Source organism: Ptychodera flava, chromosome 11, assembly GCF_041260155.1.
Source record: "Ptychodera flava strain L36383 chromosome 11, AS_Pfla_20210202, whole genome shotgun sequence".
In the NCBI taxonomy this organism is placed as follows: Eukaryota; Metazoa; Hemichordata; class Enteropneusta; family Ptychoderidae; genus Ptychodera; species Ptychodera flava.
In genome coordinates, this window is record NC_091938.1 from 16,169,152 (window position 1) to 16,187,217 (window position 18,066).

At 36.5% G+C, this 18,066-nt stretch overlaps 3 protein-coding genes across 6 annotated transcripts in view; 2 read left to right on the forward strand and 1 right to left on the reverse strand.

The window, feature by feature from the left end:
• Nucleotides 1-406: 406 nt before the first annotated feature.
• On the reverse strand, nucleotides 407-14,764 carry LOC139143635 (uncharacterized). 4 transcript variants are annotated; one of them, XM_070714129.1, is made up of 11 exons: nucleotides 14,167-14,764; nucleotides 12,664-12,826; nucleotides 11,512-11,670; nucleotides 8,706-8,864; nucleotides 7,828-8,010; nucleotides 6,165-6,298; nucleotides 4,918-5,080; nucleotides 4,341-4,465; nucleotides 3,720-3,858; nucleotides 3,290-3,421; nucleotides 407-2,707 (listed from the first exon to the last, which is right to left on the reverse strand). In XM_070714129.1, exons 2-11 carry the CDS (start codon nucleotides 12,790-12,792, stop codon nucleotides 2,525-2,527), a joined length of 1,506 nt encoding a protein of 501 aa, XP_070570230.1. In that variant the 5' UTR covers nucleotides 12,793-12,826; nucleotides 14,167-14,764; the 3' UTR covers nucleotides 407-2,524. The 4 variants fall into 4 exon arrangements, with proteins under 4 accessions (XP_070570230.1, XP_070570228.1, XP_070570229.1 ...); XM_070714127.1 differs by having other exon boundaries at nucleotides 12,664-12,864; nucleotides 14,172-14,361; XM_070714128.1 differs by having other exon boundaries at nucleotides 12,664-12,864; nucleotides 14,167-14,361.
• The window catches only part of LOC139143636 (progressive ankylosis protein homolog B-like), a 30,624-nt gene continuing 20,534 nt past the window's right edge, over nucleotides 7,977-18,066 (forward strand). Inside the window, exon 1 of the mRNA XM_070714131.1 lies at nucleotides 7,977-8,032. The gene's annotated coding sequence lies outside the window, so the exon portion shown is untranslated. The remainder of the gene's footprint in view (nucleotides 8,033-18,066) is intronic.
• LOC139143640 (ergosterol biosynthetic protein 28 homolog) lies at nucleotides 14,315-17,443 on the forward strand. The gene is made up of 5 exons (XM_070714135.1): nucleotides 14,315-14,456; nucleotides 15,193-15,339; nucleotides 15,769-15,859; nucleotides 16,461-16,579; nucleotides 17,208-17,443. The coding sequence occupies exons 2-5, from the start codon at nucleotides 15,207-15,209 to the stop codon at nucleotides 17,291-17,293; spliced, it is 429 nt and encodes a 142-aa protein (XP_070570236.1). The 5' UTR covers nucleotides 14,315-14,456; nucleotides 15,193-15,206; the 3' UTR covers nucleotides 17,294-17,443.

Here is an 18,066-nt window from a genome sequence, read left to right on the forward strand (position 1 = left end):
ATTGATTTGAATAGGAACATCTGGGGTATAAGTTGGCTGGTGAATGATGTACTGACCGGTTTCCATGGTTACCCGGTGCAGTGAAGCCCTTCAATGTTTTTTGACGTTGGAGTAGATGCTTAATGCTAGACGTAAAATATCCATGTGCTCACTCCTATTTTGACTTTTGTTTGATGCTGGTCGATAATTAAAAATTGTTTGAAAATGCCCTGCATTTAACTAAATGTCATATAACATTGACTATGAAGAGAAATGTAATAAAAATATTATTGCCTGAATACTCTGCAGGAGACAATTTGCCATCCTAGGGTTGGGCAAATTGTCACCTATTCTCAGGCACATAAACCCATGTATTCAAGCAATAATATATATTGTACTGGTATGGTCATCCTGATTTCAGTCGGTGTACACTTTTATTCATTCAACAATATGTCAACAGACACCAGGTCCAAACAAATGCAAAAACAAAATAAATAAGATTACAAATACATACTAAAATTCTTTAATTGCACCTCTATTGTGTCATCTACAGTTTTTCAAATTATTACAAGAAAACTTCGATGTAAAAATGAATACATAGGAATATATGGTGAAGTACTCTAGGTTGTCAATGAAAAAGTGCATTTGAAGAAGTGAGGAGTTTGCACAGAGAAATATGAGCTTGCACTGCGTGACAACAATGTGTAGTTCTATCTTCCTCAAAGCAGAAAGTTTTAAACTTGCTCAAACATTCCTTGAGAAAACTCAAAACTCAAACTATTCTCATTGACAATTAAGAATAAATATCTGGTTTCACCAGGAAAATTTTGGGATTACAAGATCAAAGTACCTTATTTTACAGATGTCTAAAATTCAAAATGGCCACCAACTGGTACAACCTGTGTTAACACTGTGGCAGAAAAATAATATTTTCTATTTTCACATAAACAAGATAAAAACAAGCTCTTTAAACAAAGTGAAAGACAAAAAACAAGTTCTTCAAACAAAGTGAGTTCATACCACCAGCAGACAAGGAAAGTGTAAAAAGTTGCGTCTGTAAAACTATCCCTTTGTCCTGTGAGACCCACATATATGCAGTTACATACAGCAACTATGTATTGCACACCATTGGTATTCAGCTGCTACCCTTTACTCTTAAAAGCCTAGTTTAAAGTCAGCAAAGAATAGACACAATGTATAATGGTCAAATCAGATAGATACAAACATATGAAAATAAATTTTAAAAAAAATATTACAAAGGAAGGCATGGGAACATGTCATGAACATACTGCAATTTTGGCATTGTTGATTTCACCACAACATGTTCCACCCATGTCTGTAGATCTCCACTTATACTGGACTTCTAGTGTTTTATTGTTCAGCCTTCTAAAAGAAGCCCAGTGGCTATTTGGCAAAATTATTCAGACTGGTAGGAGGGCATGCTATTCATTCTTGAAACTTCTCAATAAATAAACTTACCTTGAGTTTTTTTTGACAGTTACTGACCATTCGAAATTTTGATAAAATTCCAGTCAAACTTTCAGAAAACATTACAGGAATTACTGATCGGTACTTCAGAATGCTGTATGGTCAGATTGATAAATTACAAGTATTAATGCCTTGTGTAACACCATTTCTTTAATTGTAAACTTAATGCATGGCTCATGCAGATGTCCAAGTCTGACAATCACATGAACTGTGAGGAAAGCTATATTACCAACTTCAACTCTATACTGTGTTTAGAACTAGATTTATTAAGGGTAATGATACACTGAGCTTACTCGACAAAAATTTTTATTGTAGATCCTACTTCTTGAGTAACATCAACTTGAGAGTATGTGCTACATATAATAATTTAAGTAGCTTACCGTAGATGTATAAAACTAATCAATATTATCATTATACACCCATTCCTGTAAAATTACAATACAGTGACAATAGCATACATTTTATACTTTTTGTAAAATAAATTTCTCGTGGAACACAAATATTTATATCAATATTGGCATTCTCGGGTGATAAACATCTTTTAATCTGAATATAGCACCTTATGTTTGTAAATTCTCTGCAGACAGTGGTCAATATTAAAAATCTTACTATAAACATTATACATATCACACTTTTTATTCTTATACTATGATCAGCACCACAAAACATTTTTTATCAAATATTATATATGTAACTAGCACAGACTTTCACTAATTCTATGTTGCTGGTAGGAGCAGTCTGAGAGCATGCTCACAACCAATAGGGTGACCCCTATTGCTGGCACTTTTTCACACAAAGGTGGCAATGAATGCCAGAATTCAAGAACTTCTCTACACAAGTTGGCTGGGCCTAAATTTCGATGGTGGAAAGTGAATAAAATAACATGATTTCTGGGTTAAATATCATGGATTTAAATAATCCATTTTGCATAGTATGGAATTTGGCAGAAATTTAGAAAACGGTAATGCTGACTTTCTGAACTTTGTGATGTAATTTTCTTTTAAAAGGAGCGTTTCAACTCCTTTTCTTAATTCTTGGATTAATCTTCTCATCTCTGTCACTGTTTGTATTTGATGACGTGTCTTTTATTCCATAGTTCATACAACACCATGTGAAATGCGTCGTATGGCTTTGGTGGGTTGTTCCAGGACAGGAAAGCATAATTCTGGGCCAGTGCAGCTTGTTTCTTGGACAATTCTTTCAAAGATATAGATGTCAAGATTTGCTTGACGTCAGCAATCTGAGAAGAGAAAATTGAAAGAGCCCACTGTGACACCTTTAACTGTTCAATGAGAAAATACAGGGTTATGAGTGTTACCAGTTTTAATGTGTATGATTATAATGCCATCATCATTAAATTTGCATACTTCTCGTAAAGGAGGCTTTGTATGGTGTGAAATTAACCTCCTTGGGCAGCATAAATTATCAACTTTTTGGAATATTTAAAAACAACCTTTGATAGCGCTTTTAAACCCAAGGGGCTGAATGTGGATGCAAAGGTCTACTAGTTTGATTGTCATAGTCTGAGAACTGTAAGGCCACATGAGAGACGTCAATAAAGACACTTGTCTATGACTGCAATGCATTTTAAATAATGAATGCCGTTGTGTCAAGCTTCCAGCATACCATATATACGGTGAGATATGCTGAGTGACAGAGAAGGCTTGAAATTAAAATTTGACACGCACTTCAGCAGTATTTGTAAGCAAGATTTATTTTTGCTATGCACTTTTACTTACAAAATAGTAGAACATTACCCATAAGCCATCATTTAGCCAATTAGATATGAAGACAGAAGAACAAACGGATGTCTCCCTCTTACCTTAGACTCTGGTATAATGACGGCCATCTTGTTCCAATCAACCACCTCTTGCAATGGTAGATGATAGTAATCAGCAATTATGACCGGTACACAGCCAAACCACACAGCATCCATCAGTCTGGGACTCCAAACCTTGCGGATAAGATTAAAAACATAGACACTTTAGTTCATGTTATATCACTTCCAAATAATAATATCAAAGAGATGATCTTTCCATTCCAAATTCAGCAGATTAACACTTATTTCTGTTATTGTTTGCCTTTGTGTCAACCTTGTTGATAATATGAATGAAGGCAAAGCTATTACACTATTACAGGGTACTGGGAACATTCAATTGTTTCACATGACAGGGTATATACAATCATTACGGCACTTGGTTGTTCAACTCCATTGTAGATAAAATGACACAGGAAGACAAATGTACCCCTACCTTTTGTCCTCTGAGAATCAAGCAATATTTACTGGTAAGCAGATGACGTTTATAATTATCATCACTCAAAACTCCATCTATCAACTTGAACTCAGTGTCCTTGGACCATAACTTGTAAAATGCTGGGCGCAGTTGACCTCTGTAAATTACAGGATACCATATCATGTAGTTGCACCAAACAAATTCTTAAAATTCATGTTTTTTGTGAAAAATTATATTATAATTTCACCCTAGCAATATTCTAAAGCAATTTGGATCAGGGTACTGACATTAGATTGGACTAACTACTTCTCTGAACTTTCGGGTAACTTGCTTGGTCAACACTTTTTGAAAACATTTTTATTTACTGTTTTATTTATGTATAGGGAATAAAATAAACATAACCATCACGATGATACATGTTCGAGTGACAGGAATATGCAGGAAAATGTCTACCTGATGATGGAAATAGCGTGTTTGAAAATACTACCAGTCTTGAAAATTACAGCTCAAAAAATCTCAATAATGTGAATGTGAGTTCAGATACTCACAAAGGAAAACAAAGGAATGACCCAGATGACTTGAAAGAGGGCAGCGTTGACGGAAAGGTAAAACAGATCAGAATATGGTACATGTACTTGCCTATCTAGTGTACCAGCAAAGAATGCTAGTGTAGTTCTCAATGAAGGATTACTGTCCCTGCCACCTTTACCAACCTCTGGTAGGATGATTTGTGGATGACCAAGATTGGGTGGCAATGAAATGTCCTGTCATGGATGAATGTCAACAAAATATGAGGAATATTACTTTAGTTCTAAAATCTCTGAACTTTCAAAGTTTATATGACTGTAGGCAATGACAGTGCTATAAGCTTGCAGTTCTGTAGCCCATAAATTTCAACTGTGATTTTGGGTGGTCCCACCTATTCTCACCAACTAAAATCACCAAGGAAAGTTAGGGGCTACAAGCATTGCAGCAAGTATAAAGCATGATCCAAGCATATGACTATGCAACATTGGATCATCATTGAAATATTAATTTGTAAACGCACCCTTTCCACCAACATGGTTTAGCCAAAATCAATTGTTACCAATGCTAATTGTGGATCTGTTTACAGGAAAGTGGGGGTATACTGCAGTTAAAGCAAGTACTGATTGATGCATTTTCTGCCAACATTGCCCTTTGACCATCAAAGAGTACCGACTGACCAGTATCTTACCTTGTGAGGGACGAAGTGTTCATCTTGGTAGTCAGCCGTGTTGACCAATGAGATGGCGTTCTTCCAAAGGTCTTGGTGAGCCTGTCTGGCCACTTCACTGCCCATGTTGTGACCACATATGTAGAAATGGTCACTGCCAAGACTGGCGTCCCAGTATGGATAGCTTGGTAATGTTAAAAAGCATTCAGTCAGCTTTGCATCGTGGCAAACATTGATGAAAATATTTGAAAATTTTTAAGAGTACAAACATAACTTATATTTCTTCATTTTTAATAGCAATTCTAAAATTTTAATTTCAAGGCTAGGTTTTATTTCATTGCGATAAACTCACCCATACCCATATTCTTGTCCTTGATATTTTAAACTATGGTAGAAAGACTACTCTATCATAAAAATGCAAGGTTTGAATACTAATTCTTCGAGTTCACTTCACGCTACTGGCAGGGGTATTTTTTACTTGATCAATAGGCTTCCGATATGTATGTATAAGTCACTTTTTTGGTCACAGAAATAGTTACTGAAAACATACAGACACCACCGACTCACCATATAAGCTCTTTTTTGGTATTTATACACATACCAAATATGAGCTAAAAATTTACCCTATGCTTATAAAAACTTGAAAGACAAAAAAAAGCACTGATTTGTTTTTCTATAAATTCAGCTGGGCTGGATTTTTATCAGCTTTATCTCTGCTGAATTAACAAATTGATAAACCAAACTGAACTTTCAAAGGAGAACAAAGGATTAAAATCAATAAAACAGTCAATGTAAACGCACTAACAGAATGGGAGAATCTGGAATTGAGGATTCCCACTTTAAATTTTCCAAGCATATTCTATCCTTTATCGGCAAGTTCAGATTCTCGATGGATTGTCTTTTGGCAATCTCATTATGTGTAAGCTTTTCAGAGCAACCTGTTCAAATCATAGTGCAGCCATGATGAATGAATCAAATTTAAAATGGATATATACCAGACTGAGAGTTTTAACCCTTTGAGTGCTGTAAATTTTCCCGCCAAAATTTGTGCGTAAAATTTTACCAATTTTTTATGAATTTATTGAATTTTTTTTGACAATTTTGAACCAAATTGACATTACTTTTCATTGGCTACAGCTTTTGGTCAAAATTTTGGAAAAAATCAGAAAAAAATTGTCAGGGTTGCATTTTATAAGGGCGGCAAAACTTGACTTTGGCACTCAAAGGGTTAATATAAAATGTCAGCGTATACAGTTGGCTAGTCTTACCTTTGCTTGATGTACAGAACAACACTCCTCATGGTATTCCCAGCAACTTTCCGTCCCCGTTTGCCATCTGACACGGAGTTTTGGTATGCAGAGCAGCGGGAAGGGATGAAGAAGAAAGTGGCTTTGCTGGGATCCTACATGTCAGATTACAAGCATTATGGATTTAAGATGGATCAGCGTGAGGATTATGGAATACAAGACTTAGAGCAAATATGTTGTTTCACAGACTGAAAATCAAACCATTTACATGAAACATGACATGAATATTATAAATATATTAATCACAGTCTACATATATACCGGTAGTACACTCTTGACAATATAACCTTATGAACTTAGTGTGAAATATCTACTACTTACTACAGAATGGTTTAGCCAAAAGATTAGATGTATGATAGCTTAAACAAGATTAATTTCAACTTGGTATTGGTATGATCGATTAAGGTAGAATGTGCCTCGGGGACAGACATTTGGACTCAAACTCTTCCAAATCTTTTCCTATCTACCACTCGTAGAGGCTCATTTTGAAGCCCTTGGAGTAAGAAAAACTTTCACCGTCTTAGTTTTTTTAAAATCAAAAATTTTATTTTTCTTCATAGAGTTAACACAGGGATGGCGGCCATTTTGAATTTCCAATATCGGTAAATCTTGGGTATTTTGTTTCTCCAGCACCAAAATTTGCACAGTAACCCCTGATTTTTATTCTTGATTTTGAAAGAGAATGGTTGAAAGATCCTCGAGGAAAGTTTGAGCAAAAGTTTAAGTCTTTCACTTTCGAGGCGCATACTACCTTAAACAAGATAAATTAATACACTACTGAAATAAGAGTTAGAGCACCTTTATCTTGACAAAACCAATGTTAATAATATTTCAAACTGCAAACTTATTAATTTTATTGAACTAACTGAACAAATATAAATGTTGGAACAAGAGCCTTACATTGTTGGTTTCCTGCCTTGCTTTGCTATACTTGGCAGATTAAGACAGCTTTGTGTAATACAAAAAGGGTAGGAATATGACTCAATGAATATACAAACACAAAATACATGTATCACCAGTAATTTTGAAAATCCTGTACCCACTTTTGAGCAATGAGCTTCACTCTGAGACAGGAAATCACTGAGATAAATGGGTTAAAAATCATCAACATAGGGATGGCCGCTTCAGGGAGGCATCAAGTTTTTGCAAAAAAATACTACTGTGAAAAAGAACATAAGGCCATATAGAGTAAATTCTTTGTTTGCCATCCTTGGATTTTTGAAAAACCTACCAGCCAGCCAGAGAAAAGAACAACACTGACAAAAAACACAAGTGTATTAACATAAGCTCATTATTTATTTGGTTTATTTTGGAAAAATATTAATTTCCTTTGTAATAGTGTTAACACTGTGTTTGTTTTCCTAATTTTCTCTGAAAACCTACTAGCATGCGGACGGCAAACAAAGAATTTTATTTAAAGCGCCTAAACTACCTTCACAACACAGGTTTGTTTCTTCATGAAGATTCCAACACTATCAGCGTTCTGTTACGTTCGTGAACTTCCTTCAAAAATTACTGTACCCAGGATAGTCCATTTCAAGAATACTGGAATATTCAGTTTGATTGCTTTTTTTAACATTTTCTTCTGTTTCTCTACATATCCAAAATATACTAATCTCATTACCTTAGTTACAAATGAACTTTGCACCAATAGTTCAGTAAACATGCTTTCCACTCCGTGTTTAGAGTCCTTGAAAGATTTCATATTCGTGCTGATATCATAGATATATATCTTCAGTTTCTTGGTCATTTCTTCGTAAGTTCTTCTGAGTATTTGTTTTTTGTTTGTGTACAAGTCTAGAATATTCTGTTGAAAGACAAGGAGCTTGGTAAGTATTTCCTCCAATTATGTGATTCATAATATCTGTGGGAAGGCCATGCACTTTGGTTACATGAAAATTGGTTGTTAGAAGTATGTTGTCAGACTGGAAAGCTGGCTATAAGGTGCTTTTTAATCTTGCAAGGGCTGATACAGATGTTGAGAAACGCTACATTTGTGCAGACAGTTGTGTGCATTGGAAACAAAATTTGGGACTGTGTCTGAAAACCCTTCTGATGGCCACTTTGGTCAATATATTATCCTATGGTTTTTCAACGACATGGTTATAACTTACTTTTTGGAAATTGGTATGGAAAAAATCACGGCTGTATGGACGTGGCAGAGAGCTGATATGGTATTTGAAAGATGTATGTACGTGTGAAGTGCCCTCCAGGACACTTCTTTCTTTCAGGTCAAAGTGCACAATCTCAGAGTGCGGTAATTTAGAATACATCACTGAACCCTCTACCTTCACCCTTTCACCACCATAGTTTGACCCAAAGTTATTGTTACCAAAGGTGATTGTGGACCTGTTTACAGGGATTTGGGGGTGAACAGGTTGTGTCAATCAGAAATACAATGTGGATTCAGTCGATGCAAATGGGTACGTGATACTCTTCAAGACAAATCAAACACCAGATAGTGGATACACCATACATGAAAGAGAGGAACGTATCACTAACTAGTCCAATTTCTTTGATGTAAAGATCAGTTTGTCCATGGACAACTTGTAAGACGCTTTTTTTCAACCAGCCATTGGTATTAAAACCTTTACACTCTTCAAGTGCATTGCAGATCTTCTTCAAGGCGTCCAGATTGTTGGTTCTGATGTTGAACAGATCCTGTATTGTAGAGAGAAAATCAATTTTTGTATGAAAATACTTGCTTTTGTATAACGCTTTATTATTGACCTTGTCAGACCTGACCTTTCTGGTCGCACATCTGAATTACCCCTCTGAGGTTCAGACTTGACAAGTCATCGTTGATGACACAGTCCCCACTTGTTAATTGGTAATTTGATTTCAGGTCCTCGGAGAGTGAGGATAGAGTCCTTTTCATTGACTGGGTCTGTTATTAAAAATACTGCAATACAGATGAGGCTTAATGGCCAAGAATGAGCTCCATGGTGGTGAAAACATAAAACCAATCTGGGCTGCCACCCTAATTACAAAAATTGACTCAAGTAGTAATTAATCAATCGCTTGTTGCAAATCATTTTTCATTCAATTATAACACTGACAGATTATCACCTGTATCACTGTATCACATTTCATCACCTAGACATCACCCTAATTATAAAAATTCATCAAATATGCAAAAAAGCAATTAATTTGTGCAATACTGACATATGTCAATGTGTGATATTAAAACTCTGTGTGAAAAAAATCTGTACAAAGTTTCATCAAATTTGGCACAGTCGTACCAGAAACGGCGCTCTAATCACAAATTATGCAAATTAGCACTAATTATGCATACCACACCAATATAAATGGACCTCCATATGTATGCCATAGTGTAGTATCCTTGTACTGAGTTTAAAAAGAATTGGCTCAGGATATCTGAGATATCTGCATTCATCAGCCCCTATGCATGGACATAGCATTATTCTTTATCATCTCTTAATTTGCCATCCTTGATCCCCTCTGGATGAATCCTGGAGACCCTGTGGATGGATATCAAATACAACAAATAGAAAAGCCATCACACAGCCATTTTTGATCGGATCATTACACAAATCGGCGTGCATATACATGACACAGGGATTAATATATGTACCATCTTTCAATGCAATCGCTCCCAGCATCGCTGAGAAATTTACGTGAACGGACGCGTGGTCATCAAATATAGGAAACAAAATGGCTGCCACGCAGCCGTTTTAGACCAGATCAAAACAAAAATCAATGTGCATATGTATAATAGATAGAGTAATCAATGTACCAAGTTTGAATGGAATCGCTCCCAGCATCACTGAGAAATTTGCTTGAACGTACGCACCGACATCAAATACAGGAAACAAAATGGCCGCCAAGCAGCCATATTGGATCGGATAACAAAACCAATTGACGTGCATATGTATGACATAGGTAATAATCCTTGTAATAAGTTTGAATGAAATCGCTCCAGGCAGCTCTGAGATATCTGCGTGAACGGATGGACACACGCATGTACGCACGGACATGACCAAACCTATAAGTTCCCCCCGGACGTTGTCCATGGGGACTAAAAAGGATAATAATAGCATATTTGCATTTATTTCTGTTAAACATCAATAATGATATAATTGCTTTTGTTTCAGGGTTTTCTGCATACAGAGGGTTATACCAATAAGGTTTTATCGAACGCTCTTCTAGCATGTTTCAAGATGTCAACCAGATCTTGAATGGTTATAAGGTCAAAATAAAAAATATGTGTATCTCTGTGAACATGTCTTGAGGAACTATTGTAGGTCCCTCAGGAAGTTTTTTCATTTTTATTTTTACCAGGGTGCGATCTATCAAAAAAAATGCAAAAATTTGTATAATTTTTTAAAATGCAAAATACAAGATAACGTCTGTAGATTTGGTTACTGAAAACATAAATATTTCATTATTTGGCCCAAAAAATGACAACATTAATGTCTAAGATTGTCTAACTTTGCTCTTTTAACCCTGCTTGTTTTATTGCAAAGCTGATTTGCAGCTAATGATAAACTTAATAGCACTGATCGCAAATGATGTCATGTTTTTCTCTCATTAATATGTATAAATAAATATTTGTCTGCATTTTCCACACAAAAGACGAAAATAAAACCTGGTAGAGTTACAGTGGTTACTAAAAGTCACGCTAGTTCATATTTTACGGCTCAGACTAAAAGCTGCAACAATAGCCGTGCATACAACAACAAAGTTTGTCAGAATTTTAGGCAGCGTTGTCCGAACGTCGCTCGTGTGCAGCTATATTTAGTAACAACCCTGAAATCGTGATCAACGCTATTCCTGGTACTTTTGTTGGTATTATTTTTGAAAAATGTGGAAGTTACAAGTATACTGATTCAGCATAAAAATAAAGGACATTGGTGGAGAGTATAGCAGAATTCATGATGTGTGAGTCAACATACAGGTTTGGCAGAAAACCATAGGGTAGGATGTGAAGTCTTAAAATTGTCCTGAATACAGTCTGGCATGTGCAGGTTTTTCGGAAAAGCTTTCCTCATAGAGAAATCATTGCATAGAATTCACTATCTTTTGATTCATAAATTTGTATAATTTTTTTTACGTGCAAAATCTTGGGTTTTAAATTGCTGAAATTTCCACCATTCGCAGATATTGTTAGAATTGCCCTGAATTTGATTCAAAGGATATATTTGTCTTGACTTAGCATACACTTGAGGTGAAAGTTATGAGAGAACATTGTTGGTGTAGAGTGTAAAAATGATTACTGTACCAAATAAGTTTAATCTCACTATCTTTGCAACTGAATCAAAAGTGTCATGTTCAATACACCAATTACCTGTCCAAGGACATCTTTGTTGATCATTTGAGAATACACAACTTCTGTTGTTTCTGAGTCTGTACAGTTTCTGACCATCTCACGATGCTCCAGACTAACTTCTGCTTTCATCTGTGCTGCGTTTCTTCTGTTTTCTTGGAGGGAGTGTTGACGCTGGATCTAAAAGAAAGAATGAAACAAAAAAAAAGGATCTAGCAGACAACTCAAATACACAAGTCTTTGTTCAATTATTGTAAACCCAAAGTCAACTTCAGGTTACAAGTTCATTGCAATACATGAACTGCCCTGAATTACAAGCCAAGAAAACCTGGGAAAGTTAATTGCCATTACGTACAATGTGATTTCCATCATTAATTTTATATGTTAATTATGCCTCAAAGAAAAGATCTACTATCACTTTATATCTCCCATAGAGCTACAAGGAACTGTTCACACATTGTATCTCTTTGTGTCAATCAAGATTGATCCAAAAGTTTCAGAACATAAAATACAGTCCCTAGCAACACTGTGGAGGGACTGTGCCTATGTTATTACAAGAAATATGGGGCAAACACTGATAGGAATCCAAAGAAAATCTTGCACGTTTTTAGAATCTATGTTACTTTTGCTCATTGTCCAATATGCATCTTGTTGTCTTGCAATTGCATATACTCTGTAGCACTGCTACAGTTATAATTTTTTGTCAAATTATAATCCTTTGGGATTACTTTGTGATATTTGTGTAAGAGAAACGCAGGTATTTTAAAGCCCCAGTAATGCTAACTTTCGATGATTTTTTCATCATTTTATTTTATAAATCAATTGCAACTTCTTATTCTACTAGTACTCCCCAAAGAATGTTGAAACACCCACTATTTAGCTTGTCAGCTTAGCATCTATATGTGTAAAATGTGTGGTTATTGTTTACATTTGAATTCTAGTCCGGACCAGAAGTCAGTTTTCAACAATAGCAATGCAGTTTACAACCATACGGGCTGATTTGACAAGCTGGATACTGTGTATATCAACATTCTTTGGGGAGAAGAACAAGGAATTATGGTTCACATTCAAAATAAAAATGGTTACATATTATCATCAAAAGTTAGCATTACTGGGGCTTTAAGAATACCAGAACAAACATAATTGCAATTGTTTAAAGCAGCCAGGACATACCTTTTGCATTGCAGTGATTGACAGTATTGTCATGAGAAAGAAAAGTAAGACGCAGAGAACAAACAGTCTAAGAGGAGTCATTCTCCGAATGACGTAGTATCGAAGATATCGAGCCATCTTGGTTGCCATTTAATCTTGGCATCTCTGAGTCCAATCACCGCCACTGGGGAGAAAAGTATGTTTGGAGACGAGGTCCAGTCTCTGAAAGACAGATAGAGAAAGTTAGTGATGTAATACAGATGCAATGAGAACAGCTTTGACACTGTGTAAGGGCGGCTAGCCTGCTGGGCTGATTCAAAATGCTGGCATTACAAAGCGTCCTTTTTATCATTCTGGAAAGTGCAGTTTATCCCAGGGCCAAACCATTTCATTACTAGTGCCTTGTAGTTGTATAGTTGGGAAATTATGCAATTTCAATACAATACAATACAATACAGACAGTATACAGTACAGTACAATACAATACAATTACAATACAATACAATACAATACAATACAATACAATACAATTAATACAAAATACAATACAATGATACAATACAATTGCATTCCATAACAACAGCACTTTTGAAAGTATAGTAAAAGAACTCACAATCAGATCACGGAGATAAAAACCTCCATGAGGCATGTCATACTGTAACCCAAAATATCTGGCTGCACACCACTGACTCCCTTCAGTGAGAATTGGATAGTTCGGTATCGACAAATATTAATGATAGACAAAGTGGGCATGGCACTGATAGTGATAACGTTAGTGAGGGGGGGGGGGTGGTTACAGTGCTATATAGTATCACGTGGGTCCTACTAATTACTGCCCGTGACTGCCCGTAGCTGCCCGAGGACTGCCCGAGAACTGCCCGAGGACTGCCCGAGGAGCAAGTAGGCCTAATTTCGCCAATTTTAACACTAAGCCAATAGCTTGAACTTATATTATGCCTGGCTAACCAAAAATATCATTGATTTAGTGTTTTCTTTAGCGGCTTTAGAACCCGAAAGACGCCGGGCTTTCGACGAGAAAGACGTCCCCGGCTTGATTGTGAGATCATACCATTCAGTGCAAGGGGTGGTAGGCTATCAAGCTGTACGCACTCGGCGAGGTTATTGTACCACCTCTCGGACTAAATGGTATGATCTTACTATCAAGCTGGCGGATGTCCTTCGAGCGGGGCCGTCTTCAGAGTTCCAAAACCGCCGGAGAAAACATCAGGTTAACGCCAAATCAATGATATTTTTGGTTGGCTGGGCATGATATAAACTGAACCTATTGGCCTAGTGTTAAAATTGGCGAAATTTGGCCCACTTTTTCCTCGGGCAGTTCTCGGGCAGTCCTCAGGCAGCTACGGGCAGTCACGGGCAGTAATTAGTAGGACAGTGCTATATAGTATCACGGTTTGTGGTGAGACCGTGACTCCACTGTCACTGAGTCAAATTTATCGAGCCCCGAGATTGGAAATGGTGTTAACAGTGTTGTTAATATTATCACGTGAAAATGTTGATATTTACCTTACATTATTCATGCATCCCTTTCTTTTAACTTATGCACTGGGGTGGTAAAGGAAGGAAACCCATCGGGGTCGGGGAAAACGATTTTACTTCACACCTTCTCACGACAAGCACGACAGACTCACGGATCGGATGCACCGGTACGGTGTGCCAACAAGGTATCGTGACCTCACCACGACCTCTCATCATGCAAATCCGAGTAGCATGACCTTTGATCTCTCCAGTTCAGTCGTACGATTCCTTCATTCGAAACGAACGGGGACTATTCTGGAGGACCCATAGCACTGAGGGTAAGTTCTTTCCAAATCTAGGATAACTCATGACCTGCGTAGTTAAGTTCTGATGATGCACACAGCCCGAGTAACGAAATATGCCATTATCGCTGCAAAACACATTCAAACCAGTACATAATCACAGGAGTAACACGTTTTAACGTTGCGAAGCTGTGTCAAGCGCCCGTAGTAAATTTGTAGTGATATCATGGGCGTCCGGGTGTCCACGCATTGATGGAGAGAGCCTGCATGTAGGGAGCCTGCTTGAGAGTATAGCGGTATACCAAACCCCGAAGATATAAAACAGTGTACCACCATCAGCACCATGCCATACTGGTGCTAGGATTGAGTGATCAGGTCAGGTCGTGCCATTCCCAAAATGCAATACCCGAGGGCCTGTGCCGTGCAGCCAGGACTCGGATGATCCCGAAAAGTGGGGGATCAGTTAAATCACTAAAATGATGGCATGACCTTGATTTATGTCAATTGAAAATGCTCAGTAGCGTATTAAAGCCACAGTCAGCATGAAACCTAGTATTACCGTTTTGTAGGCGAGAATGTTTTACCCACGTTCCCCAAGGCCAATGGCCCCACTTCGCGTGATTTATCCCTTCCCTGCCGTGATGGGAACTCAAATGACACAATTTTCACCATATATAGTAAAGTGATACCCTTTTGAACTTTAAGGGTCTTTTTGCGACAGTTTACATCTAAAACTTTGCAATATCAAATCATGAATTTTTTCTCACTCCAGGACATTTTTGCAACATGGCAGTGAGTATGGAGAGGGTTCTCAGGGGTTGGATATGTCTAGTGGCTGTTATGGCATTTGGAAGTACCATACAGTGTTTTGTCAGTCAGTCAGTACCTGGCAGACTCTATACAGTGCAACCCAAATATGGTAAGTGCCTCTAATTGTCAAATTATAGGCTGCATGCATATTTTTGCCACTTGAAATGTGCTCAACAGCTGTAGGAAATTTAGACACAATTCTTGATCAAGCAAGTGGGAGACAGAAGATGATCAGCAATGGCAGTTGACAAAGCTTTTGTTTTTGTTTGCTTTCGTTTTCAAAATCTAAATCAGCAAAATAATATTTAGTTGTGTCGTTCTATGGATACATTGGAGAAATGAGTTAATATGTCTAATAATCTATCACCAGTAGAAATATGCCATAATGCTGGTACTGCACCATGAAGGCTGTGACACTTGAGAATGAACATGTGGACTTTGACTGATGTCCACAAAACCTATGCAATGTCAAAATTTAAAAGCATTATCAACAAATATTGGACTCATTTCCACGATTACTGGTTTTACTTCTTTTCAGTTAATCCATTGATGTCAAGATTATTCGGTGTTTGGACACTTTTAGCTGCTTTTGTAAGATTTTTTGGTGCTGTCCACATCACATGCAAACCGTAAGTACTTTATACTAGATGGTGTAAGATATTTCGACAACGCACATTGAGGGCGCTGTTGCAAGAATCCTCTCCGGTTCCGTCATCACATGGTAACCTACAAGTAGCCATCTTTTAGGTAATTCTTGTCAGCCCTGCCAACAGAATAATTTTTTTTGACTTGATGGCTGAAAATTAACAGACATTTTTGTATTATGCAGCATCCGATGGAAAGCTTTGATTTCTGTATTTTTGCTAATAGAAGAAATCCAGAAAATGGAATCACAATGACAATGCTGAATAAAAAGTGTGTTTTGATTTACTGACAAATCAGTGAATTTAAATTCCACTGAAACTCTCTGGAACATTAAAATAAGTAAATTAAATCCCAATGAAAATTAATGATTTCACAGCAGTCTTTCCACATACAAAGCTCAATCAAAAGTATGTACAGAACAACAAGATTCCTGGATGAATGTATTTGACAATATATGTCAAGTTTTTCCATTGTTACACAATGCAATGTGAGTTTGAATAGCTTAAGCTATGACTTGTGGATTTCAAACCAATTGGAGTTTCTTTTATCTAATCAATACAACATTTTCTTCCTCATTTTTTGCAGGATATATAATTTAACTCTTGTATCTTTTATCATCGCCATGGTCCATTTCCTTCTAGAGGTATTTGTGTATAAAACTGCAGCTTTTGAAATAGGTGTAATTACCCCAATACTAATTGCAGGTGAGAATAGATGATTGGCATTTCCAAGACTATTTGTGAAATCTTCCTTGGTGGATTGTGCATATTGATAGACTTAGATTGAATTTTAACAGTAAAGTACCATAAACATGGAGAAGCTTTTTTCTGTCTTTTTGTAATTTATTTAGACTTCAAAATCTTGAAAGATGAGAACGTTCAAGTGAAAGACTCAAACTTTTGCTCAAACTTTCATCAAGGAATATGTTTGCCATTCTCTTTGAAAATCAAGAATAAAAATCAGGGGTCACCATACAAATTTTGGTAATACCGAAACAAAGTACCCAAGATTTACCAATACTTGAAATTCAAAATGCCCGCTATCCCTGTGTTAACTCTATGGAGAAAAATAAAATTTTCGATTTTCAAAAAACTAAGACAGTAAAACGTTTTCTTACACCAAGAGCTTAAAATGAACCCCCACGAGTGGTAGATCAGAAAAGAATTGTAAAAGTTTGAGAGTCCAAATATCTGTCCCCGAGGTACATTCTACCTTAATTGTTTGGCTTTTAGACATCAGAGGTAGAAATGCTTTCAAGAGAAGATTAAAGGTCATCCGAGGTGAAAGGTGAAAAGATATTATTTTCATTATTCAATTTTGTTTACTTTTCAGGTGGTTCTGTAATACTTATGTTGATTGGTTACAACTATGTGGAGTTTGATGTACCATCAAGACCCCATGCTAAGAAACTGCAGTAGCAGTTTTATCTTTGAAGTGAAATTCTTGTAGTTCTTCATGATCTTCCAATCTTTGCCTGATTTTGTACCAAAGCAGCAATGTTTTTTTATACTTTGAGTAACCTTGTCATTTAAGTCAGCATTAATATTAATTAAAGGTTTCTGAAAGACTTCTTAAATAACTTGTCATTTTTAGCTCACATGTTCACACACATGAGGTAATGTCACAGCGATGTCTGTGTGTCTGTCTGTCTGTCTGTCTGTCTGTTGGCGCCATATCTCAAGAACGGCTTATCAGATCAGAATCAAATCTGTTACATAGATACAATTTGCAAATGGCATATTTTACGCTTATTTGCATAATTAATGATTGTGAAAAAAAAACATTTACATTAACAACAGCTGCCGAAGATTTGATGAAAATTGCTACAAATGGTGATCACACTAGGATATATCACCTGTGAAAACTACTAAGGGACGACATCTAAGTTAATCGCTAATTTGCACATTTAATGAACTTTCCTAATTAGGGATATATATCTGAATCGACTTAATCAAAGTTGACAAAACTTGCTATGTACATGGAAGATCCTGTGATACAACATTATTGAAAGTCATAGTATGATATGACATAATTGAAAGGTATTAAAAATTTTTACTTCAGCTAAGAACTAATTTGCATATTTGACAAATTTTCCTAATTAGGGATATATCTGAATTGGCGTGATCAAAGTTCTGTTCAAAGCCCGTATCGTGTATTTTTTAACAAATTTGAAGACTTAATAGCAGCAACT

Coding starts and splice junctions, on each gene's coding strand:
- LOC139143635 (XM_070714129.1), bottom strand. CDS start 12,792: ATGGCAACCAAGATGGCTCGATATCTTCGATACTACGTCATTCGGAGA. Junction 4,466..4,917: donor AACACTTCGTCCCTCACAAG/GTAAGATACTGG, acceptor CATCCATGACAG/GACATTTCATTGCCACCCAA. Junction 3,422..3,719: donor TGATTCTCAGAGGACAAAAG/GTAGGGGTACAT, acceptor CTTATCCGCAAG/GTTTGGAGTCCCAGACTGAT.
- LOC139143640 (XM_070714135.1), top strand. CDS start 15,207: ATGGCAGTGAGTATGGAGAGGGTTCTCAGGGGTTGGATATGTCTAGTG. Junction 15,860..16,460: donor GTCCACATCACATGCAAACC/GTAAGTACTTTA, acceptor CATTTTTTGCAG/GATATATAATTTAACTCTTG. Junction 16,580..17,207: donor TACCCCAATACTAATTGCAG/GTGAGAATAGAT, acceptor TTTACTTTTCAG/GTGGTTCTGTAATACTTATG.